At 41.6% G+C, this 26,330-nt stretch overlaps 1 protein-coding gene across 1 annotated transcript in view; it reads right to left on the minus strand.

The window, feature by feature from the left end:
* Window positions 1-3,508: 3,508 nt before the first annotated feature.
* LOC126473875 (cholinesterase-like) overlaps window positions 3,509-26,330 on the minus strand; it is a 60,469-nt gene continuing 37,647 nt past the window's right edge. The window contains exons 6-11 of the mRNA XM_050101207.1: window positions 24,443-24,584; window positions 23,120-23,301; window positions 17,727-17,856; window positions 6,762-6,894; window positions 4,028-4,213; window positions 3,509-3,779 (exon numbers count right to left, since the gene is read on the minus strand). Of these exons, the coding sequence (XP_049957164.1) occupies window positions 4,045-4,213; window positions 6,762-6,894; window positions 17,727-17,856; window positions 23,120-23,301; window positions 24,443-24,584 (756 nt within the window). The 3' untranslated portion in view covers window positions 3,509-3,779; window positions 4,028-4,044. The remainder of the gene's footprint in view (window positions 3,780-4,027; window positions 4,214-6,761; window positions 6,895-17,726; window positions 17,857-23,119; window positions 23,302-24,442; window positions 24,585-26,330) is intronic.

A 26,330-nucleotide genomic window follows, 5' to 3' on the forward strand; every position in this document is an offset into this window, starting at 1 on the left:
GCTCCACCAACTGTGTACAATGTTTAAGGCCACCGCCTAATGAAGCTTTCTCCTACAACATGAGGTAGTAGAAAATATAGTACGAGCAGTTACGGTGGTGTTTATTATCAGGCATATTAGGAACACTCCTCGTCACACAGAAATTGCAAGAAAGGTGAGGATTTTGCGACTGCATTGTGGTGCATCTCCAAACTCCACATAGGTACTGCAGTCTGAAGATCTTCCCTCAACGTGCATTCATGTCTATCACCCAAGGATTCTCTCTATCCTTGCTATTTTGTACTATCCAACAGAGAAAAACTATGTCCTGTTATAGTTCCACTAATGTCACGAGCTGGAGATAGGATATTACCATGTCATTCTCTTCTGATATGCCAAAAAAATATACGGTCCGTGTGCTGACATCGAGCATATGTAGCAATCCGATGAAATATACAGATTTTGGTCCACTGGAGCAGGTGACCAAAGTCGCTTGCACAGCCCAGTGCAAAAATTTCACCACCTGTACTGTAGGAGGACCGTATTTCACAGACGATCCATTAAAAGAGAGCTTCCTTGTGTTGTTCTTTCATAAGCAGTTTGATACAGTGTTTTTTTTTTCTGCTGAAACACATCGAAGAGGTGTATGACTACAGCTTTGTACACCACCATACATTTTTATTTTCCACCATGACTTTGACGTCTGTGTCAGGTGCTAAACTGACATTAACACATTTTCATCCATTGGCTCTCACAGAAAGCTGGACATCGTATGGTGTGAATTGTGCTGCTCACAAACACACCACATAGTTGAAATAAGACATAGACAGTGTTTCTCACTGGCAAAAATGTGGAAAACGTCGCCACCTATGGAAACTGTAAGAGTTTGCAGCATTGTGGAGCGTTTGTAAACATTTGGCCAAAGATTATGACTTTCACATTTAAGCCCTTCATTCCTAGTGAGGGCTGGCACAAGTCTAGGTGTTCCATTTCAGAGAGGCCAAGAGCACTGACTCCTTATATTGCAACCATGCACATGGTCACTGTTTCAGTGCTAGCTATCCCTGGAAGGTGTTGCTTCCACCAAGACTCTCTAAATCTCAAACAAATAGTGTCAGTCAATCATTATGTAGTAATCAACAGTGTACCAGTGTATGGATGCGATAGAAAAGACATCTTTGATATGAAACACTGTACAGTTGATAGTGCGAACATTTTAACAATTTTACAGTGTTTTCCGTAATTTCAGCACCCTCCAATTTCACACCAGCATGTTTCCCAATTTCTGTATCATAGCTAAACCACCAATCCACTACCAAAGAGCAGACGGCGAATATAGATAGGTGACCGTCTGTATGTCCATTCATGATTAATTCTCGAACATATATACCAAAGTATACCAGACAGCAATTAGGTTATCTACTACCAAATAGCACACTGGCAATGTAGATAGATGACTGTGCAGTACGTCCATTCATGATTAATTCTCGAACGTATACACCAAAATATACGAGATAGCAATTAGGTTATCTACATATTTCTAACACTTCTATCACAGTGTGTAATTTATGAATACGATTTCCCATCTTTCCCTATGTGGATGGAAGTCACAGAGTATTCTCGCATTCTTAGGATAAAGTTGTAGACTGAAAGATCTCCCTGCACTCGCTTCGACCAACCCTCACTACAACACTGTCGCCGATATAATTTGCAACTGACCACAAGTAGGAGAGAATTCTGCCCTTATGCCTACATTTACATGCTTTTATCTGCAGACAGTCAAATTATATGTTGTGGCACAGAGTAGCACCAATTAATTGCAGCTCAAGTGTCTTGATCAGATATATCTTGCAACCTGTATAATAACTGCTGTGGCTAGATGGGTGGGGCAGCCAATAGATACTGGAATAGATGTGTGCCCTGCTCCAGCATTAGGCTAGTGCTGTATCGGAAGGCTGTTCTGCTGCTGAAAAGAAGAAAAACCTTAAGTACTTGTACACAATGAATATTGAGAAGAAATGATTGGTAATAATAATAATAATTGCATTCGAATATGACAGTATTCTTATTATTCTGCGAGTGGTGGTAGCTGATCTCTACTGATATTTGATGTTTCTTCCTCTACACCAAACAGAAAAAAGTGTCTCAGCTGGTAAGCAATTACAGCACCATGAACTATCATAGTCTGCCATCTTGTGATTCCACAGGCTAGCACAGTCTGCTATCTTGTGATGTCATAGCCAGCCACATTCTGTCACACACTGTTGTAGTCCAGCATCTAGGACCTTCTATTTTTTCCACCGCCATCTTGTGATGTCATAGTGTGTAAACTTGTTGCCAACATTCGTCTTCAGCTTTACCTTGGAGGGGGATCCTTGCAGACAATTTGTAGAAATGTCCCATTAATTAAAGTGTGCCAGAAAGATAGCCGGTCTACTCACATAAGTCAAACAGCAATGCTCTCCCTGTACTGGGGTTTTAGCACCTCAGTGAAAAGGGCATGCGTGACGTGTGTGCTACTGTTTGCTCCAGAGGCAGGTACATAGGTAATGAGTCCTGTACGTGTTGTGATATCGGTAGTGGCAGTTGTCGAAAATATTACTGTTCCCTTGACTGTGGAGATAAAACACTAGTAAAAACAGAACATCCCCACTTACCTGTGTGTTCTGAAGTGTCTCTTTAATCACTGAAACCAACAGTGTCGACATCTTTGATATCCACCTATCCATCTTTATGTGGGGAAGCATTTGCGGTTTTAAACATGTACGACCTTTCTGGCTCGTTATCTTATCAGAGATCATTTCCTGCAGTTGGTACTCATTTAGAAAACCAAACCACTATAACGATCTGCAGTGTGCCGTTCGCTGGGAAATGTCGAAACTGAATAGTGAAATAGACCAGATGCTACATAGAGGAAAAGAAATAATGATGAAAACTAATGGCGAAGGTTTAAGTCGTCCTGGAAACACGTTGCGGAAGGAAATATAAATGACCGGCGGATATGAGAGTATTAATCTGCCTTTTATGCCACAATGGATGTTTCAGAACTATAAACTAAATTTAACACACTTTTTCTTCACCATTTTTATATTTATATTCACCACATTGGATGTTCATGAGCTACAAGTGCCACTGGTAATTGACATTAGTAGCTACTGAATGCCAAGAAGAACTTACATGATTTTTGTAACACATTTTACACTATAATTTGCATTGCACACTATGGTTTTGAAAAGTGACTCTGCTGAGCAGCTTCAAGCCGCTTCTTAAGAATTCCAGTGAGGATTGCTGAGGGGTGGTCCATCGTCTGCAGGTGCAGAGACAGTGCGTGTCACTTCCAAAGTTACTACGTAGGTAGTATTTTAAATTACTTCTCAATTAACTTACGTCATCGGCTTTCACATCTGTCAAGAAATCACTGTTTCTCAGGATTTTCGTGTATGAGTAAATAATAAGTGACACAGTGAATTAGTGCATAATATTTGTATTCAAAATTCTCTGTACTGAAAGAAAGGATTACTGAAAAAAACCGTTGTACAATATACATTATTGTATTCCATGCATTATTGCAGTTTGTAATTATCCGCTGCACTTCCAATGTCCACAGAAATTTCTTGATATTTGTGTTGAATTGACGCCTGAAAGCGCATTGGCGATCTATTTTACGTGATGCATTTCACAATGGTTTAGCAGATATGCAGAAAAGGTATCTGGCTCAAATTCTTGGGTGAGTTCTTTGCTGACACTCAGTACTCAGCTGTAATCTGCTGTTTTTCGTTTCCTCCTTTGTCTGTGCATATCTGTAACAGGAAACAGAAATCGTATTTACTTACCTCTCGAAAGGTAAGTGCCTGTAGGATTAACGTAGGCATAAGTAATAACACATGGTCAATACTGTATTTCCTTCATTCTTTCGATATTTTCAAAATTTTGGTATAATTCTTCTGGAGACGGTAGTCTACCAGTGTTCCAATATTCTAGCAAGAATATTCCCACATAATTATCAGAAGTTTCACAAAAATGTATTTTGCCCATGCTGTGCTTGTACCTCTTATGGTGTATCTATCACTGTGTGTCGGGAAATGGCAGCAGTGGCACGTTCTCTCTCCAGAATCCCAGGCGCTCCCCAAGCCTGTCGTGTGCGAGTGTAAAGTTGGCCTGCATCAGCAGGTAGCTGCGGCTGCTCTGGTCGTATGGTTCCCAAATCACAGGATCAGCCTCAGGGGTTGGGTTCCTGTTGAGACACACAATACACGCATATTCCTTTATATTTTCTAGAGATATTAAGAAATAAATGTAAAGAGCAGCACTAAATTTCTTGTTTTAAGTTCTTATCAAAAGATAATTATCAATAACAAATTGAAGCAAGTGCAAGTAAAGTATCTAGTCATGCGCTTGTATTTCTCTAATATTAAGTATTACAAGAACACTGCACAAAAAACTGGTGACTAATACCGTGTATTGTGGAAAGGTCTCGTGCGGTAGCGTTCTCGCTTCCCACGCCCGGGTTCCCGGGTTCGATTCCCGGCGGGGTCAGAGATTTTCTCTGCCTCGTGATGGCTGGGTGTTGTGTGCTGTCCTTAGGTTAGTTAGGTTTAAGTAGTTCTAAGTTCTAGGGGACTTATGACCACAGCAGTTGAGTCCCATAGTGCTCAGAGCCATTTGAACCATTTTTTTTGTGGAAAGGTCTCAATTTAGTGAGGACGTGACTCCAGAAGTTTCTCCAGATATATCATAACTGGCAGGGACCGCCCACTGGTGATCATATCGATTGCTGCGTCTCACTAGATGTTCCTAATAATCTGAGACATTTTCTGTGAGGCAGGCCTCTCAACTACCACTGCGCCTCACAGGGGGAGGTCGCCAATCGGGACACGCCGGTTTCGCCCAAATAGCGTGTGTAGAAGGAGGTGGGTCTCCACATCACGTGCGTTAAATATTTCGCCTGAGTGGGCCTTAGGAAAGGAGAAAATGCTCTCGAAAGTTTTTCCGATAGCACTATTTACTTATTCAGCGCTCTGTTCGTGGTTAACGGCGTAGCGTAATGTCAAGCGTGTTGCAAACCTGTTTTTTCTCATTGTTATTTTACTTCGTTTCTTCAGATTGTTCAACTATTTACGCTAGAATTTAAATACATTCAAGCTTTCGAATCAAATATAAAACAATCATATCGTAAATGGCGTACAAAAAGGTTAGAAAATAAAATATTATTCGTATTATGTATGACACTAACAGGCGTTACCCTAACTAACCGCTAGAATCGCAACCGTAGCGTCAGCTATCAGGCAGTAATGGATTTCTCACCAGTGAGTGTCGCGACTGTATGTATTAGACTGTGATTCTATTGTCAGTTGGAACGATTCGTGGAGCTGTGAGTATTGTCGCGCCAAAATCAAACATGGCAACCCAACAAATCTTGATGCATTTTAACGTAGTGACCGACTGTAGTCGGTCTGTACCAGTGCAATGTATTATGTGGGATAAAATCGTGTAAATGTTGACTTCGTGCTGCACCAAGTTTCCTGCTCCGACTGATACCCGAGCGATGTTCTCTATTCCCAGTAACGTCTGATGCTGTTATTTAACACGGGAGTTCTCGGATACTCTAGAATCAGCTGGTTTATAATGTGACAGTTCCACTTCTAACTCAACAAAAGATTTTATTTGCTGGTGTACCTGTCTAGTTACCTTCTAAATTGATTATTTAGAGCTGGACGTCTGGTGCTTTTATTACATTGTTCCTCATCTGCGTTTATGTTACTGATCCAAACTTTAATTCAGCTCCACAAAGGCGTTTCCATTTGACTGTTCCTTACGATGATGCCACTAGATTTTTTTTTCCCAGAGCATAATTATTTAATACGTCATTTCTAATTCTTAGCAGTTTGTGTTGCTCTTAGCATTTCCTCATGTTCCGCATCTTTAGTACTGTTTAACCAGTTTTTCCCCTTTCTTCCCCGGCTTGCTACCGAGTCAAGAATGGTTAACTTATTTCAGGTATACGGATAAGAATACCGGTTCATAAGTTGTCTCCTTTGTATTCATCATGGAGGGTAAGACAAAACATGAACGAGCAGGTGTTTCTAGAGGTGATCAAATCCTTTGTGGTTCTGCATAGTAAGCTTACGAATTCGCGGGCAGTTGACGTCTATAAATTCACTCTTCCGCATTCCGTACAAAATACAGAATCTGCTATCCCTCCATGCAAGCAGCTGTCAGAATTACTGTAGATGGAAGAGAGACAACGAAACAAGTATGAAATACGAAATCCGTCACTTCAAGACAGTGCCCGGGAAATAATGTCGACAGGAGAACCAGTTTAAAAGTATTTAAAGCGTTTCTCTGTAGAACATCATATCAAGAGCCGTTTTACGTTAAGTGGCGGTATATGTCGCTTTCTCCTTCGTTTGCCACATAGTTATCTATATTGCCTAGGCTTACCCTACACATAATTCCGACTTTTCAGTCCAACTTTCTTAACATACTATTCTGTTTAATAAGTCTGTTGAGAACTGAGTGGAGCCAATATTGCAGTTCTCTCCTTGTTTTAAATACTACCATCGTTTCCAAAAGGCTAAATGCAGCACTAGGGGGCATGCTTACTGCTATGGTTTGGAGTCTTAATGGATACAGTTTGTTAATGCTCTTAGTTTCACCTGCAGCTGTCTTCTCGTACTCTGCCAGTATACAATTTCTAGTGACTTCACTGCAGTAAATGTCTACTCTCTTTCCGAAAACGAGCATTATCAGTTTTCCAAATTTAAAGTAGAAAAAACACGTACCCATATTTTGCGAAATTCGTCCAGAGACGCAACATATTTCTGCGCACTTTCTCTTCTTCTGATTCAGGATCAAAGTTATAGTCTTGATTCTTTTCATAGAAGATCATTGATAACTCTCCCCCATGTCCAACTCCTGAAATAAATAAAAATGACAAACAGAAAATATTTGGTGTTGTTCACATTCAACCCAGAATACTGCTAACGTGTCGAAAAAGTGATCAACTTTAGTCTTTTGCATAGACGACCAGTTACACACACACACACACACACACACACACACACACACACACACACACACACACACCAGGCTTTCACATCTTCATTTTTTCTACTAGTAAAAGAGTAAAAATGTGTTATCTATGTCCTGGCAGAATATGTGCTCTCTTCCCATACCATTCTGACAGATTTTCAGATCATTATCATTCGAAGTTGACTTAAACAGAGGGACACTGGTTCGAACCCTCCACCGGTGGTGCTTTGTCGGTTATGCCCATATACTACGAAACGTAAATACACTCATCACTGTAGATAGAGCTGCACCCAGAAGGACAAGGCGGATTGTGACCATTGTTGGCATGCAAGTAGATGATATCAAATTTATGATTTGATCACACTTTCAACTTGGACCAACATGATCGTAGTACATGGACATGAACATATGTGCTGATAAGGTGTTGACCTCTCTGGTTGTGAATACAAGAATCAAGACATGCAGCGTGGAGTTGTATAGATCTCGGATATAATACTGCGATACTTCGTCGCATTCTGCTTGCATCTGACGTCAGAGACCCTACAAATTGGTGAGTCGGGTAGGAGTCTGGTGATATGCTTCGTGGCATCTCACACATTCTCCATAGGGGAGAGACTGGACTTGCATACATATATACACACTTAGACAAAAGAAATTATCTGAGTGGGACGAAAATCGATGGAAGTGATGTACATGTACAGACAAATAAATGATTTCAAGGTCAGGAATATTTTGATTTATTTAAGAGAGAAAGCTTTCCAAACTGAGCATGACAGTAACGCGTTGGTCCACCTCTGGCCCTTATCGAAGCAGTTGCACGGCTGAGCATTGATTTATGGAGTTGTTGGACGCCCTCTTGAGGGATATGACGGCAAATTGTCTCCAATTTGCACGTTTGACTGTCAAAATCGTGAGCTGGTTAAAAGGCACTGCTCGTAATTCTCAAAACGCTCTCAACTGGGAAATGATTTGGCGATCTTGCTGGTCAAGGTAGGGTCTGGCAAGCACGAAGACAAGCAGCAGAAACACTCACCGTGTGCGAATGAACGTTATCTGGCTGAAATGTAAGCCTAGGATAGCTTGCCATGAGGGGCAACAAAGTGGTACGTAGAATACCCTAGACGTACTGGTATGAAGTAAATGTGCCACAGAAGACAAGCACAGAGTTCCTGCTACGAAATGAAGTACCACCGCAGACGATCAGTCTTGGTTGTCGGTATGAATGGCGGGTGATAGTAAGGTTGGTATCCGACCACTGTCCATGACGTCTAGAGAAATGTCTTCGACCTGGGGCCGCCGAAGTGGCCGTGCGGTTAAAGGCGCTGCAGTCTGGAACCGCAAGACCGCTACGGTCGCAGGTTCGAATCCTGCCTCGGGCATGGATGTTTGTGATGTCCTTAGGTTGGTTAGGTTTAACTAGTTCTAAGTTCTAGGGGACTAATGACCTCAGCAGTTGAGTCCCATAGTGCTCAGAGCCATTTGAACCATTTTTTTCTTCGGCCTGGAATCTTACTGACTGATATAATTTTTTTTTAATCTATAGTCTCGCTTTGAACTGAGTTCTGATGACCAGCGAAGGCGTGTATGCCGACGTCACACAGAAAGAGGTGGGATATCAACCTGATTATCGGCCGCCATAGCGCCCCACAATTAGGGCAGATTACCGGAGATGCCATGTTGTTTCATAGCAGGACTCATTTGGTTATCATCCACGACACACTCACAGTACAGCAATACGTCAATGATATTCTACGTTCTGTATGTTTCCTATTATGGCAACCCATCTTAGGCTTACATTTCAGCAAGATAACGCCCTCTGTAAGTCATGCACAAGTAGGCGTGATAATCGGCCACCTAGAACTGGTACAAGGTGAAGCTGTGCGGCCCCATGGCCTAGAGTGTATTATGGTCAGATGGGCAGCAGTGGCTGCTGCAGGCGAGCCAGGTGCAAGGGCGTCAGCAAAGATTCGAACGTGGATGAATCCTGGCATGGGGGATTTTGACGAAGGACAATGCTCCTAGAAATGGCGGAGTGTCAGACAAGTTGAATTATGGCTTCTTACAGCTCTTTGAGAATCAATAATAATTCACAATCAAGTATTCATACAAATCTGAATACATCTGCGATATTAGAAAAATGAGGTACATCCAATGTCACAACAATATTTTCAATATCTTTAAACTATAGAAGTTAACATTTCGCAATAAATAAATATTTTCACAATGACCCTTTGAATTAACAACGTTTAAACCTTACATGAGACGTACACATGCAACAGCTCAGATGGTAGCACTGCACTTTAGGTATCATTTCTGCAAGCTATGTATCTGTGTATCTATTTCGTTTCCTGATTTATTACTTTTTTATACCTTTTCCTTATGAAAATGTTTAGCAGAACATCATATCCTCCACAGTCCCACAGCAAATGAATACAGCATGAATACCACATATTTTGTTACACTTGTGTATTCATTTAATGAAGAGCTTATATCAGTAACTTTATATAAATATTAACTGGAGTTGATAATAAACAGTCTTGGTAACTTAACAAGTGGTCAGCCACATGTAACATTTCTTTGTTTAAATGTTGTTGTGAATATACTGCTTTAGTCCAGAAGGGTTCAAGTTGAAATTTATCATGACTTAAGAACATCTATTTTTCGTGGATAACATCTTCAGCCGATAGAAAAACAGACAGTAGGGGAAAACTATCGGAGTCAAGGGAAGCATTGGACTTTTCGAATGAAGAGCTCACGGAAGAGATACTGGACACTTTTTACAGATGTGATTGGAGGGGACAGGGTAACAACTGGTCTTCTTTCGTTTGGCGATTGATTACGACTGTGAACAGCTGCTACCATACTTTAAATTCTGAAGAGACCTATAGTTCGAGAGGTTTAAACATGCTCCTGTGTAGGACTGTAACATTTTCAATTTTTACTATGGAACTGAGACAAGTGGAGTATGAATTACTATTCTTGGTATCACGTGTTTCAGTTTGTGAAACATCATGTTGAACTCTGAACTTTTTTGTGCTAATGAATATTTCGTGTACTGCGATCATGAAATAGATCTATTTTTCATGAGGCTTTGACGAATATTTAGTTTGTGGTTTCTTCTATCATTCTAGTAACGCTCTCAATGTAATTTTAATGCATTTCCTACGGATATTTTCTATCTGTATTTTATTGAATACCATATGACTACCTCCCCTATATTTGAGATGCCCTTTCTTGAATAAACATTATTCAGCCTAATTCTCTGTCGTCTGTATCAGCTACAGATGTAAGACTAGAACACTTGTTATTAAATAATTCGTGTAACTTATTTTGTATTCCCATGTATTTTATTAACACAGCCGTGCATAGCCCAGGTACCTAAAGCACCAGTAACCACTAGTTAGAACGCAAGTGGTTCGCTGATGTTGGATGCTGTTTGGAAGAGTAACTACATAAGCAGTAACCGTGGGAGGCGGGGTTTTGTCGTCCAGCGTATCAAACTGACCCTTTTCGAATTACAACTGTAATTCCAACACATTACTATAGTCGGTCTCAGATCTACTGCATGATAGGCAGCTTTCGTGGTTGCCCCAAGCATAAGTTTTTTTGTCAGTCACGTGCTTGAGAATCAGAAACAAAAGGTAGCTGTCCGAAGTTAGGCGCAAAACTTCTAGTACGAAGAAGAAGGCTACTCAGAGGCATACTGATTTCGAGTCTGCAGCGGTCAGCTGCAGCGCAGACGGACGGCGACACCGTAATTTCGTTCGCCAGTACTGCAATGTTTGTCTAATATTTCCTGCAGAAAGTAGTCAACAGCCATATGTGTGTGATCATTTCTAACGCTGCTGTGGCATCGAGTTCCTGGAGCTTTAGTGTCCACTTTCCCTGTTGTCTTGTTGGCTTCTTCAGGCTTGTCACCCGAGGTGATAAGCCACAACAATGTATGGTCTGTGGATATAAATACACCGTTCGATAAAAAGTACCCCAGAGGTGGACCCAGGTTGGGAGTACTAAGTCACATGTAGAGAAGCTGTAAGGCGTAATGGGTTGGTAGGGAGGGCTTAGAGATTTCCGACGTGGAATATTCATTGGATGTCACTTGGGTAAAAATTCATCAGACACATTTCATCCCTTTTAAAGTTGCCCGTGTGGACTGTTGGTGGTGTGATCGTGAAATGGTTCAAATGGCTCTGAGCACTATGGGACTTAACTTCTAAGGTCATCAGTCCCCTAGAACTTAGAACTACTTAAACCTAACTAACCTAAGGACATCACACACATCCATGCCCGAGGCAGGATTCGAACCTGTGACCGTAGCGGCCGCGCGGTTCCAGACTGTAGCGCCTTTAACCGTTTGGCCACCACGGCCGGCTGTGATCGTGAAGTGCGAACGCGAAGGAAGAGCCACAGCTAAGCTAACACCAGCGGGTCGCACTCAGTGACGAACAGAAACTATCATTGAGAAGGATACTTGTGACAATTGCACGCAATCAACGGGACGAATCATTAGTAAGTTTCCAAGTTCTACCAGCAGTCCAACCAGAACATTGACTGTACCTACAGAGTTAGATAGAATGCGGTACAAAGGTTCACTAACTCCCAAAAGCCACACATTTCTTTACTCATGGCTAAGAATGCTTGAGTTGGTGTAAGAAGCGACATTGCTGGACAATGTGAGTCTCCTTTACTACAGAGTGCCATCTCATTTTTTGTACTGTGTTATCTACATTACAAAATTGTAAGAACTTTCTATTTATTTGTAATATTAATGTATCAAATGTTGTCAGCTAATGTTGAACTATTAACGCCCATCATTGTAATGCTACTGGGTAGAAGCAGAGTCTCTGCTAGAACTGTCCTGAATGTTCCTCAGACCAATCGGAAGCAATTGTGGCGTGGTGACATGGCCCATCGTCGTCTATAAAAGATCCATCGTTGTTTGGGAACGCCTCAAGTAGCCGAACATGAGTATTTTGAGACAATGGTCGGATTAGTTGGACCACAGGCCCTTCCCCAGTGAACACAGCCATACCATTAGTGAGCCAGCACCAGCAGCTTCCACAGTGCCTTGTTGACGACTTGGGTCCATGGCTTGGTGGGGTCTGCGCCACACTCTATCCCTGTCATCAGCTCTTACCAACTGAAACTGGGGCTCATCTCACCAGGCCAAGGTTTCCCAATCGTCTGGGGTCCAGCCGATATGACAAAGTGCCCAGGATAGGCGCTTAGATGATGTCGTGCTGTTAGCAAAGCCGCTCCCGTCGGTCGTCTGTTGCCTTTGCCCAATAAAGCCAGATTTCGTTGCACTATCCCAACGGATACATTGGTCTTATTTTCCACATTTATTTATGCGGTATTTTCACGTCTTACTGCTTCTCTGTTAGTACTGACATCATTACGAAAATGCCGCTGCTCTCTGTCATTAAATGACGGTTGTCGGCCACTGCGTTGTCTGTGGTGAGCGGCAATGCATGAAAGTTGGTATTCTTGGCACACTCGTGGCACTTTGGACCTCGGAAATGGAATGTCCCCTGTGTCTAGCTCCAACTACCATTCCGCGTTCAAAGTCAGTTAATTCCCGTTGTGCGGCCATAATCACGTCGAAACATTTTCACATGAATCACCCGAGCACAAATGGCAGGTCCCCCAATGCACTGCCCTTTCATATCTTGTGTATCTGATACTATCGCCATCTGCATGCGTGCTTATCGCTATTCAGTGACTTTCGTCGCCTCAGTCTATTGCACAAGGTTTGTCAGTGGACGAGTTTTTATACACACGCTGCTCTGAATATTCAATACTGGAAAATATTCGACAAGTATAGTTTTCTGGATCTTGTAGCTAAAGTTGGGATTTCTTGCGTAACTGGGCTAAAAGAAGGGATGCGCTGGGAAGACACGTTCTGAGACCTCAGAGAAACGTCAGTTGAGCGTTAAGGAAAGTGTGAGGTGTGAAAGTTGCTTGAGGAGACCAAGAAAAAAACACAGTAAGCAGGTCTATTAGAATGCGAGTAGTCGCCGTTGTTTGGAGATGAAGATGCATGCACAGGAAAGTACAGGATAGCGTGGAGAGCGATGGGGTTGTTCTTATCAGAATCGACAGCAAATCAACACCGACAACGATAGTTCAGGTATGCATACCAACTTCACAAGCTGAAGATGAAGAGATAGAGAAAGCCTATGAGGATATTAAAAGGGTAAAACATTACTTAAAGGAAGATGAAAATTTAATAGTTAAAGGGGACTGGAATGCGGTTGTACGGGAAGGAGTAGAAAAAAACGGTTACAGGAGAATATTGGATTGAGACAAGGAATGAGAGAGGAGAAGGAAAAATTTATTTGTGTGATAAATTTCAGTTAGTAATAGCGAGTTCTCTGTTCAAGAATAACAAGTGGAGGAAGTATTCTTGGAAAAGGCCGGTTGATACGGGAGGATTTCAGTTTCATTACATCATGGTCAGACCGAGATGGATGATGACGATAACGATGTTTGGTTTGTGGGGCGCTCAATGCGCGGTTATCAGCGCCCGTACAGATGCCCAGCCGGCCGCTGTTGACGAGCAGTTCTAGGCGCTTGGGTCCGGAACCGAGCGACTGTTACGGTTACAGGTTCGAATCCTGCCTCGGGCATGGATGTGTGTGATGTCCTTAGGTTATTTAGGTTTAAGTAGTTCTAAGTTCTAGGGGACTGATGACCTCAGATGATAAGTCCCATAGTGCTCAGAGCCATTTGAACCATTTTGGACAAATGCCCAACCTTTGCTCAGTCCAATCTCGTCACTTTCATGAATGATGATGAAATGATAAGGACAACACAAACATCCAGTCATCGCGACGCAGGTGAAAATCCCTGACCCCGCCGGGAATCGAACCCGGGACCCCGTGCTCGGGTTCAAATGGTTCAAATGGCTATGAGCGCTATGGGACTTAACAGCTGAGATCATCAGTCCCCTAGAACTTAGAACTACTTAAACCTAACTAACCTAAGGACACCACATACAACCATCCCCGAGGCAGGATTCGAACCTGCGACCGTAGCGGTCTCGCGATTCCAGACTGACGCGCCTAGAACCGCACGGCCACAACGGCCGGCCCGTGCTCAGGAAGCAAGAACGCGACCGTGAGAACACGAGCTGCGGACCAGACAGAGATTCCGAAATCAGATACTGGACTTTAAGACGTACCCAGGAGCTGATGTAGATACAGATCACAGTATAGTAGTGATGAAGAGCAGGCTGAAGTTTAAGACTTTAGTCAACAAGAAACAGTATGCAAAGAAGTGGGATACAAAAGTACTGAGGAATGACGACATACTCTTGAAGTTCTGTAATGCGATAGATAGAGCAGTAAGGAATAGCTTGGTAGGCAGTATAGTTGAAGAGGAAAGGACATCTGTAAAAAGGGTTATCACAGATGTTTGAAAGAAAAACGTAGGCACAAACTGCGAAGAAACCATGGGTAACAGATGAAATACTTTAGTTGATCGATGAAAGAAGGAAGTACAAAAATGTTCCGAAACACTCAGGAATAAAGAAATCCAAGTCTCCGAGGAATGAAGTAATAGGAAGTGCAAGGAAGCTAAGACTAAATGTCCGTATGAAAACTCCGAAGAAATCGAAATAGAGGGGTTGCCGTAAGATCAGACTCAGCATACGTAAGCCAGAACAACCTTCGGTCAAATTAAAAGCAAGGGTGGTAACATTAAGAGTACAATGGGAATTCCACTGTTAAATGCAGAGGAGAGAGCGTATAGGAGGAAACAATACATTGAGAACTTGTACGAAAGGGAAGATTTCTCTGATGTGATAGCGCAAGAAACAACAGTTGTTTTAGAAGAGATAGGGGATCCAGTATTAGAATCAGAATTTAAAAGATTTTTGGAGGACTTGAGAGCGAATAACACAGATGGAATAGACAACATTCCATAAGAAATTCTAAGATCATTGGGGGCAAGTGGCAACAATACGAGTGTTCACGTTGGTGTGTAGAATGTATGAGTCTGGCGACATACCATCTCACTTTCGGAAAAATATCATCCACACAATTCTGAAGACTGCGAAAGCTGATAATTGCGAGAGTTATCGCACACTCAGCTTAACAGTCCATGCATCCAAGTTGCTGACAAGTATGATATACAGAAGTATGAAAAAGAAAACGTAGGACGTGCTAGATGACGATCAGTTTGGCTTTGGAAACGGTAAAGGCACAAGAGAGGCATTACTGACGTAGCGACCGATAATGGAAGCAAGAGTAAAGAAAAGTCAAGATACGTTCATAGGATTTATCGACCTGGAAAAAGGGTTCGACAATGTAAAATGGTGCAAGATGTTCGAAATTCTGAGAAAAATAGGGGTAAGTTATAAGAAGAGACGGGTAATACGCAATATGTACAAGAGCAAAGAGGGAATAATAAGCGTGCAGGACCAAGAACGAAGCGCTCGGATTAAATAGTGGGTAAGAGAAGGATGTACTTTCGCCCCTACTGTTTAATCTTTACATTGAAGAAGCAATGATGAAAATAAAAGAAAGCTTCACGAGTGGAATTAAAATTCAAGGTGAAAGGACATCAATGACACTATTCGCTGATGACATTGCGATCCTGAGTGAAGAGTACAGGCTATGGATTGAATGTAAACAGGAAAAAATGAAAGTAATAAGAAGCATCAGAAATGGTAACAGCGAGAAACTTAACATCAGGATTGATGGTCACGAAGTAGATGAAGTAAAGGAATTCTGCTACCTAGGCAGCAAAATAACCAGAGATGGACCGAGCAAGGAGGACATAAAAAGCAGACTAGCATTGGCAAAAAGGGCATTTCTGGTCAAGAGATGACTATTAGTATCATACATAGTTGTTAATTTGAGGAGGACACCTTTGAGAATGTACGTTTGGAGTATAGCATTGTACGGTAGTGAAACATGGACTGTGGGAAAACCAGAAAAAAAGAAATTCCAATAATTTGAGATATGGTGCTACAGACGAATGTTGAAAATTATGCAGACTGATAAGGTAAGGAATAATGAGGTTCTGTGCAGCATCGGAGAGGAAAGGAATATGTATAAAACACTGAAAAGGAGAACGAACAGAATGATAGGACATCTGTAAAGACATGAAGGAATGAGTTCCATGGTACTAGAGGGAGCTGTAGAGGGCAAAAACTGTAGAGGAAAACAAAGATTGGAATATATTCAGCAACAAAATGAGGACGTAAGTTGCAAGTGCTACTCTGAGATGAATAGGTTGCCAAAGGAGAAGAAAAGAATAATTTGTGGCGAGGCGGATCAAACCAGTCAGAGACCCACGAACCCCCCCCCCCCCCCCCCCCAAAAAAAGAAAAGAAACAAAAAAAAATTCTTGGCTTGTACAGAATCACACACTGAACCGTGGGAATGAACGTTAACAGTCGTTTACAAATGAAAGTAAAAATTATGGGAATGCGTGACGTGTGTTCTCTCACACATTTCCGAACCACTGTGAAACCCAGTCACACTGTTTACTGTCTCGTCACGCTCCCCCGGCTGACACACACATTCTCACCTGGCGCCACCTATTTGCAGTTCTTGTTCATGTGCTCCATGCTCACTACTGAGAGATTTCCGCAAGAGGTCAAACGTAAATGTGCACACGCACTGCAGATTGTGGATTCATTGTCAACAGAGGATAATCAGTTATACGAACCCTTGCCGAACATGTTCGTTCGACTTCTAGTGGGAATCTAAAATTTGCGAAAGTGAAGGACACGGACACGAACTGCGGATAGGTGGCGTTAGATAGGAGTGTGGGTCAGCGGGGGAGCGTGCCGAGGTAGTCCGTGCTTTTTTGATAAACACTGTGTCGGCGTGCTGCAGTGATTAGCGTAACTGCCTAGTAAGCAGGAGATCCCAGGTTCGATTCCCACTCCGACCGACTTTTCACTAGCCGCCGCTCATTCCGCATGCAGCTGATATCGTTCTTTCTCTTTTCTTTCTCTTTTCTTTCCCTTCACTCCTCCGCCACCTACAATTTACGAGTACACAACGAGAACAAAAGTTTAACATTTAAATAGCCCACGTTGCTATACAGCTCAACAAACCGACTGCAAAGATTGTGGTAGCTTTCAGTGAGGTCCAATATTTAGATGTAAAGTTGAGAATTACTGGTATTATTTTCGTAGATGGCAGCTCTAAACAAAGGTGGTTTCAGTACTGCGGATTGTTTTCTTGTTTCTTTTGTTTTAACGCCCTGTCGACAACCAGGTCTGTTTCAGGGGTGGGGGAGACAAAAATGAGCAAGGGAATGGACTGTGCTCTTTCCACAGGAACTATTCTGGAAGCGATTTAGAGGAACTATGGGAAACCTAAATCTGGATTTGAGCTGCCCTCCTTCCAAATGCGAGTCCAGTGTTGCAAAAGAACGGTTGTGAAATGGACGATTTAGAAAGCGGCTTGTCAGCTTGTGTGATCTAATAACATAATTAATGCGGGAGGGAGATGTTTGAAATGATTCACTAAACAAGGAAACTTTATTCAGTTCGTAATGTACGCTAGTAACCATGTGGTATCAGACGAAATTTACTCGATTACTATAATCAACACATGAACAGCATCGCTAATAGTAGATTTGTGGGAGTGAAACATCAGGGGATTGGATAACATCTGTAAAACAGTAAGAGTAGCAATATTGACATTATCGACTTCACTGGCAGGTATATGTAGAATTGTGATTTTTGTACTTACCCCACTGACTTGTGTGAATATTTTCTCCTCTGTAATCGAATACAAAGGAATAAATTGGCTTGTTGGAGAGCTCGGCAGCGGTTCTAATGAAGCCATCATTAGGGTCGACCCATTTGAGGTCGTCGAAGAACTGTGAAAGTAAGAGACTCATTTATATTAACATCAAAACTGAAACGACGAATCACAAAATCTTACAAAACAATATTAAACAGATGCAACAAGCAAGGATATTGCAATGAAATATCTTTTCTAAAAATCAAATAGTGCATTTCCTTTACCTCCCGGTGTGGCCGAGCGGTTCTAGGCGCTTCAGTCTGGAACCGCGCGACCGCTACGTTCGCGGGTTTAAATCTTGCCCGGGCATGTATGTCTGTGTTGTCCTTGGGTTATTTAGGTTTAAGTAGTTTTAAGTTCTAGGGGACTGATGACCTCAGATGTTAAGTCCCATAGTGCTCACAGCCATTTGAGCCATTTTTGAACCTTTACCTCCGTATTCTTATTGTTATTTGGGCACGAAATCAGTGTAAGAAACTGAAATTTGAAGGTATGCAGTGTTTAAAGAAGTCAAAACTGAGATTCTGAGCTTGAAAGGTTATCTAACTGATTATAAGTTATTACAAATAATGAAGATACTTAATAGAAACATTTCCTGTTAGGAGTTAAATGTGTGTGAAATCTTATGGGACTTAACTGCTAACGTCATCAGTCACTCAGTTTACACACTAATTAACCTAAATCATCCTAAGGACAAACACACACACACACACACACACACACACACACACACACACAGTCCATGACTGCAGCGCCTAAGACCGCTCGGCTAACCCCCCCCCCCCCCCCCCCCCCCCCCCACCTCCCCACGCGGCTTTGCTGTTAGGAGCAAACGTTTGACTGGGTAAAGGATATTAGCGTAGAAGATGAAGGATCATTCATTAACCCCAAAAAAGCCATATAAAAACAATAATGAATGATCGAAAATTAATAGGAAACGCCATAATATTCATTACAGATACGAAACGTGTGCGTATCACTTCTTCGGTAATACTTTCTGGAATTATGTCAACAATACTGCAATTGAAAAATGTGATTGATGATTTACAATTTTTTACTACGGGGTTGTTATAACTCTACTTTTGCTACTTGAGTCAGTGTAAAGCGAAAACTATTTACCGTATGGGTACCCAACTTTATAGGAATGATGTTCAGATTGTGCGCTACACGCTTTGCGTTGTTCGTAGTGTTAGTGTCATGACTTGCCGTTAGGTGCCGGTAATGGTACGGCGCCGTACGTTGAAACATAAGCATCAGTGTACAGTACAGTTGCAGACAGTCGAAGGGGTCTGAGCAAGATGAGCAGGGCTTTACCGGTAAAGTTATTTTGTTAAAACAACGGCAATAGTGCTACTGTTCTTCGCGAGTATCAAAGCATTGAAGGAATATCGAAAGATCCTCTTCCCGCACCGCACTTGAAGAAAATGATTCTGAATTTGGAATAAAACGAGGTAATTATTTGGTGTTAAAATTAAGTTCTTTCACTGTCTACTAGACAGTGAAATATGCTCAAAGACAACATGATGTTTGGAAGGGATTCCTTTGCTGGTGTTCGCCAATTTAGCAAGTACTCTGTCAACGTAGTTAAATAAATACATTCTTAAAGTATCATATGTGACCGTGAACAATTAATATTGATCGAAAACTGTCTCACAGAAGCTACCGTGCAGAGGAAACATTGTCTGTTATACACAACTTGAAACAGGCCATGTCGATCAAATCATATGGAAGAACTGACAGCGACGTATTCGGAAGGCAGTATGATCTCTTGCCTTTTGGTTTGGCAGTACTCGACAGCCATTTCTAGGTACAACTAAATGAAGAAAGGCAGTGCGTTTTTGTTATCAAGTATCGTCTTCATCAATTACTTTAGTTTTAATGTAATCTACGAGTAATTGCTGATGTTTGATATTAACATGAAAAGGATTCCGTAGACAGGGTAAGAACCTGTTGTTGGGAAACTACTTCTATATTGACCAAAAGGCATTAAATGATCTTCAATCACGTGTGTTCCAGCAGCGGTAGGAATAAAATGATGGTAATAATGACGGTAATAATCGAATTATCCGGTAACTTCACACTTCACAGTCGATTTTCTCGAACTAAGGAATTTGCTCAATTTGTGAAAATTCAAAATGGCTTTACTTGCAGCCTATGATGCCTGAAAGAGTCTTTAGATCCTGCTGATATGAGAATAGCATAATCTCCACATCAGAAGCTTACTTCTACTTAACCATTTAATAGACTCGCATTTTTTTCTACCGTGACTAATTTTGTAAGCTAAGCACATAAACCGTTTCAGCACTCTTGAGGCTGGGAAATGTGGTCGCAATGGTCTGGTGGAACGAATTATCACAGGTGCACTGCGTGGGTTCAGGAATTTACTTTTAAGAGGCAGAAACAGATTTATTTTACCTCTGGTAACCTCAAGAGAAAGAAGTTATAATCCATAATCCGCATTAAACATCACGTTCCTTCATAACCAACTGGGCAGAGCCGGTTTACGTTGGGAAATGACATAGCGGAAGTCATAACAAACAGAAATACAGTCGCCAGTAAACTCACTTGCATTAGAAAATTTTATTTGATGAACCGATAGCCATTTAAAGTAACAGGTCTCTTAGTTTACTTGTACTTGATTGAACTAGAGACGTTGAAAAATTTGGTGCTGGACTGTGATTCGAATTCATATCTCCTCTTTCGAGGATCTGAGTCTCTCAGAACAGTACAGTTCAATCATTTCGTTCCTTTTTCCAAGGGTGCAATCTTCTTTAGGTCTCCTCCAAAGGATCCAGTACAAAAATATTCATAATTTCATTTCAAGCCCTATCAAGTGCACACCCACCTGCTAGTGAAAATTAACGTGCATTTTTAATGTCTGTTCATGTGTTGCCAACAATCGCAATAGGTGTCGTCATTTCTGGTCAAACACGCACACATCTTACTGTTGGTGAATAAGCAACTGACACTTAAGCTATATTCGTGGATGCACCGTAGGTGTGCAGTTCGATTGTCGCTTAGGCACAAACTTTGTATCCTTATTTTAGATTCAAACACCTAGCATCTCGTAAGAAACACAGATACATAACATTTGATTTTTCTTAGTTAACAATCCGATTACGCGTTGGGTTCGTATCTCCGTCACAGAACTTCACATCTTGCACTTCATCTTTAAATGCATGCTCACTTTGTTACTTCAGAATGGAGCTATATCAGACATCTTTCGTGGTTAGCTAACAGGGACGAAAGGGTTTTGATAGGGGTCCCAGTTTATTACAAAAATTGTCGTCTTTTATTTTCAAGTTTCTATTTGGTTACTGGTATTGACAAAAATTTCGGTAATTCATGACACTTCATGGCTAGTCATCAATATGATAGATTAGATAAGACTAATTCTTGCTCCATAGATCATGAATATGAGATTTTGTAATGATGTGGAACGTGTCATTTTAAATGAAAGATTTCTTTACATATCCTGATTCAATTTCTCTCTCTCTCTCTCTCTCTCTCTCTCTCTCTCTCTCTCTCTCTCTCTCTCTCTCTCACACACACACACACACACACACACACACACACACACACACACACACACACACACACACACACACACACTATCTTTTTTTATTTGTTTGTTGTGCTCGACTATCGGCGAGGCACGAAAACGCCTGTGAATGAGTTTCTTAGTTTTGAGTACACTTGCGAAAGAAATATAAAAGCAACTATGAGAGTTACTGATTTATGATGCTTAGTTTGCAGTCAATTCTGAGTAAGTTTAGTAACTACGCTCCAGTCCCTAAACCTACTTGCAAAAATGCGAATCAGTCGCATTACGTATTCCAGGCGGTAGCAGCTACGGCTTGGAGACACCAGCTATGGTCATTTCACAGCCCGCTGTAGGATCACATCAGTTCGTCTTCTTCCTGCTGGTACTGTAAGTGAGATTTGGCAACAAGGCAACGTATGTTTGGCAACTCTGTGATCGACGATTTACTTCCTTGTGTGCACGGAATTAAGCCTCAAAGTTCACTTGATTTTTACCTGCCATTTCCATTGAATAATCTCAGTTATTATCGCTTGAGGTGTAACAAAAGACTGTAAACTAAATCCGTGATGAAGCTTTTGTATCTCAAGGAAATTTCCATATTCTAACTCAGAATGTGTGCAAGAAACCAGGAGCAAACCGATGTTATGGATACTGGTCTGTAACTGCGACGGACGCCAGTCTCTACGTCCACCTTGGTGGAGTCTGTACGACAGCCAAACGACGGAATGAATGTAAAATCCTCTTCCGTGAATGATTTCTTAAACGTCAAATTTTCAACTTTCTTTTCACCAGCTTCTGTTGCCATTCCAGATTGGTCGATGAGTGACTGGACAGAAGACTTAGAACAGTTTACTGATTTTATGTATAACCAAAACTTTCTCGGATTGTAGGCAAGCTGTTTCTCTAAGTTATGATGGTGTCAGTTGTTGTATGCTTCGCGTATTGCGTTTCTTACTGACGCACGAATTTCTGCTACCTATATTGTGTTAACATTTACGAGCTCTTTTTTGAACCGAAAGTGCAACAATGTTTCCTCAGTATTTTACGGATTTCATTATTATACTACGGTGGGTCCTTTCCATCCTTAATCCACTTCTTGGCATATACGACCATTTTAAACTTTGTCCTTAACCACTCTACGTCCACCACACTGGATGTCCATTCATTGTCTGAGTGCCAGCAACTGCTTACCTGCTTTTTATAGCTTAAACACTCTCTTGGCCTTATTGACGGATTTGTAACTTTAGTAATCATCTTCGACATGATATCATGATCACTAATCTATACTGACACTGTACATCAGGTCGTTCATGCGACAACTGAATAGAGGGGCACTGTTAGGTTTTTCCGCAGTAAAATAACTTATGATGGCTGAATACATTTCGGCGTTAGTTACACAATTCATTTCGGTCCTAGTAGAATCACTCAGTGTTCTATAAAGGATTTTGATTTGTTTCCTGGCTTTACATAAGATGAAAGCGTTCTACGATTATTTACCAGGTTGTTAGTTACATTTCACATTCTAATTCGTTGGACGATTTAGTGCTGGAGTCCTTAAGCTCAATTTGATTTCGACGGGCTTTTATTTGTCTACGAAGCTTTGAATTTCTTCAAATATATGATGAAGCACTCTTTGCTTACACAGTGTTCTCATGTCATTCAGTCTGACAGAGAACAAGTGTTCATTAACGAGCTGCTTCGCAATGGCTCTCTCAGGTTGGGTGTCCGGATACTTTTATCTGCGCTGAAAAGGTTACCAAGACAACTAAGAACTAGTTTAGCAATAATCACTCACGTAAACCAGAGGGTCTGGATTGTCTGTTGAAATGGTGTCGTTGCCGAAGTAGAAGTCCCTCAATTTTTTAGCGGCCTCTGTTTGCTGTTCCACGGTAGGCAGATGTAGTAAGGGACCTATCGCAGCCACAAAGTCTTCGTTCATACTGGCGATCGCTTCCGAACCCCGAATAATTTCGTCTCCTGTGAGAAAATACAAGTAATCACTTAGAAATAAATATTGTGTACCGCAGCACAGGCTATCAGTGCACGAAACTGTTAAGACAAGAAAAGGTAAATAAATTTCAACATCCATTAAAAAATATAAAAGGTATATTATTATACACCATTGATATATTGAAAACATGTAAACAATTCAGAAAACAGCCACCAATTCATACTGCTTTTATCTGCCGTACTGTAATCAAAAAAAGATTATAAAGAACATTGCGAAGAATTAATTATTTCATCTCTCAATGAGCTGTCAGTTCTTTTTAGTACTTCGGCCACAATAGCTGTGACTAGGTCTTATATAACTTGTTGATGCCCTAAAACAGTGAGATAATATTGTATGGAATAGAGATGTTCCCTAATATAAAGGGAATGGATTTTGTCCTACCATTTGTCCAATCAAGCTGGGCAAGTGTCATATTTTACATCTGTCTAGAGAACCTTTGTGATTTATGGAGTGGAAATTTGTTATTCATTGTGTGTGTGTGTGTGTGTGTGTGTGTGTGTGTGTGTGTGTGTGTGTGTGTGTGTGTGTGTGTTGTCGTCTGGGGGAGGAGACCATACAGAGAGGTCATCGGTCTCAGCGGATTAGGGAAGGACGGGGAAGGAAGTCGGCCAGCCCTTTCAAAGGAACCATCCCGGCGTTTCACTAAGCGGCTTAGGGAAATCATGAGAGAGCCTAAATCAGGATGGCCGTCGTTCTCCCGAATGCGAGTCCAGTGTGTTAACCACTGCGCCACCTCGCTCGGTGAAGTAGATGGACTGCCTCCGATTCTTTAGAGTAACTCAACGAATGGTCATAAATGCATTGTATTTCAATCCTAATGGTTCAAATGACTCTAAGCACTATGGGACTTAACAGCTGAGGTCATCAGTCCCCTAAACTTTACTTAAACCTAACAAACCTAAGGACATCACACACATCCAGCCCGAGGCAGGATTCGAACCTGCGAACGTAGCAGCACCGCGGTTCCGGACTGAAGCGCCTTGAACCGCTCGGCCACAGCGGCCGGCATTTCAATCCTAGTTTTACTTCTAAATCTGATTATTACATATTAAAGCACAAGTATTGTCAACTTAATCAGTTCCGATAAATCAGGCCCGGAATACGTACCGGATTCATCAGAAACTGTGCCCGCCATGACAGACACGTTGTTGAAACGGCCGTCGATAAGCCTCTGAATGTAGGATTCAGAGAGGACGGCACCCTCCAAGTCTGGCTCGATGGTTGGTCCCCATAAGAGGCCTATTATTGGCTGAAATCAGAAACGCAAATTGTAGTTCACACATGTAATGTTGCAAAAGATATATATGAGGTATCAAATCTGCGCTTAGCCACAAATATTTATTTTTGTTCATAATATACCCCCTCATTTTCATCTCTAGAAAACACATCCTTAATGACTGTTTCATGGATCCAACTACACATCAGAATTTTAAGAAATCAGATGATCGATGAGCTTTCTCCTTTCCCCAAGGAATGGAAAACGAAGAAAGAAGTCTGCACGTTGGCTAACGATTAACTAAAATAGCTCATGAATCCCAGATACGTTCCACGGCTGCATAAAAACTACGCCCTGCATCTGAAAACCATGTTACAAGCAGAAACAGAACAGTCAGTCAGGCTATGACAAACGCTAAACACAAGCATGGTCTGCGTGGTCTTGGCATACGCAAAATTAAATCTGTAGCTGATTCCGTTGTTGCAGCCGATGAATTGAACCGGCGTTTCACATTACCTACCATCGCAATTAAAGCGAAAACGGAACAGAGAATGATTGATTACTTCGTTGGGGTAAACGTCTGTAGCTACGAAAAATTATATATAAATCATACTATTTGCAGTATCATCAAAAACAAAGCCATTATGCTTTTCAGATCAGCACCTAGCGGACACAGTGGCATCGCATTCCAAATTATGAGGCTTATTATTGACCCACATCTGCCCACCATAACATGTATCTTGAATACTCCTTAATCACAGATGTTCTCCATGAGGTCTGGAAAGGAGGACTAGGTAAACCACTACCATAAAAAAAGAACGTTGACACAGCACCTTCTGATTGCTGACATGTTTGCATTCTTCCTGAACTGCGCAAGGCCTGAGAATATATAGTGCACACCCGCTAACAAACTTCTCAACTACAAAATACTAACCAGACGAATGCCAATCAGGTTTCCATAAACATCACAGCACATCTGAAGCCCGCCATGGATGGACAAGAGGTGACTGCATATCTTTCTCAGATTTAGCAAAGCCTTTTCACTCTGTCGACTTCGACATTTTAGTAGCCAAGCCTAAGTTTCTCGCCAAGTGCAGTACAATGGCTTCGCTCATTCCTCTCTCTCTCTCTCTCTCTCTCTCTCTCTCTCCGTGTTCGGTGCCATAAAATCACATTGGAGACAGGCAGTATCAGAACTCCCCAAGGGGTCGCTATTGCCTCATTGATGTGTCAATGATCTGTCGTCAGTTATGTTCTACTGCAGATACCAATGTATGTTGTTGATCTCTAGTGGCATCTAAGAGCGAAACCGACAAATTTGGAGACAGCTTGCGAAAATTTCAATACTGGCCCCTATACACTACGGTATTGGACTCAAATTATGTTGTTAAAGTTTTAATCCTAAATGGGACAAATACCAATTTCTCTCACTCACCATAGAGTAAGAGTGATAACGGAAGAAAATTTAAATTGGTCTGCGCATGTAACTTCAGTGTGTAAAATGGCATCAGCATCTCTCTACGCCCTACAAAAATACAAAATACTCTTTCTTCTCGTACAGAAAAATTAACTTGTGAAAACATTTATGCTTTCATTTATTGAATACAGCGATGTTATTGTGCGACGTCTTTCTCAGGAAAGCTCACGGTACCTGGAACACGTCGTGAACGCCTATGTTCGATACATCTGTGATATGTGGCCCTCTGATCATACTTCAACATCATATGCACAGCCATCTTGGCTGCGAGCAGGAAAGCGCAGAGATTGCCGTACGCTCTG

Source organism: Schistocerca serialis, chromosome 4 (assembly GCF_023864345.2).
Source record: "Schistocerca serialis cubense isolate TAMUIC-IGC-003099 chromosome 4, iqSchSeri2.2, whole genome shotgun sequence".
Classification (NCBI taxonomy): Eukaryota; Metazoa; Arthropoda; class Insecta; order Orthoptera; family Acrididae; genus Schistocerca; species Schistocerca serialis.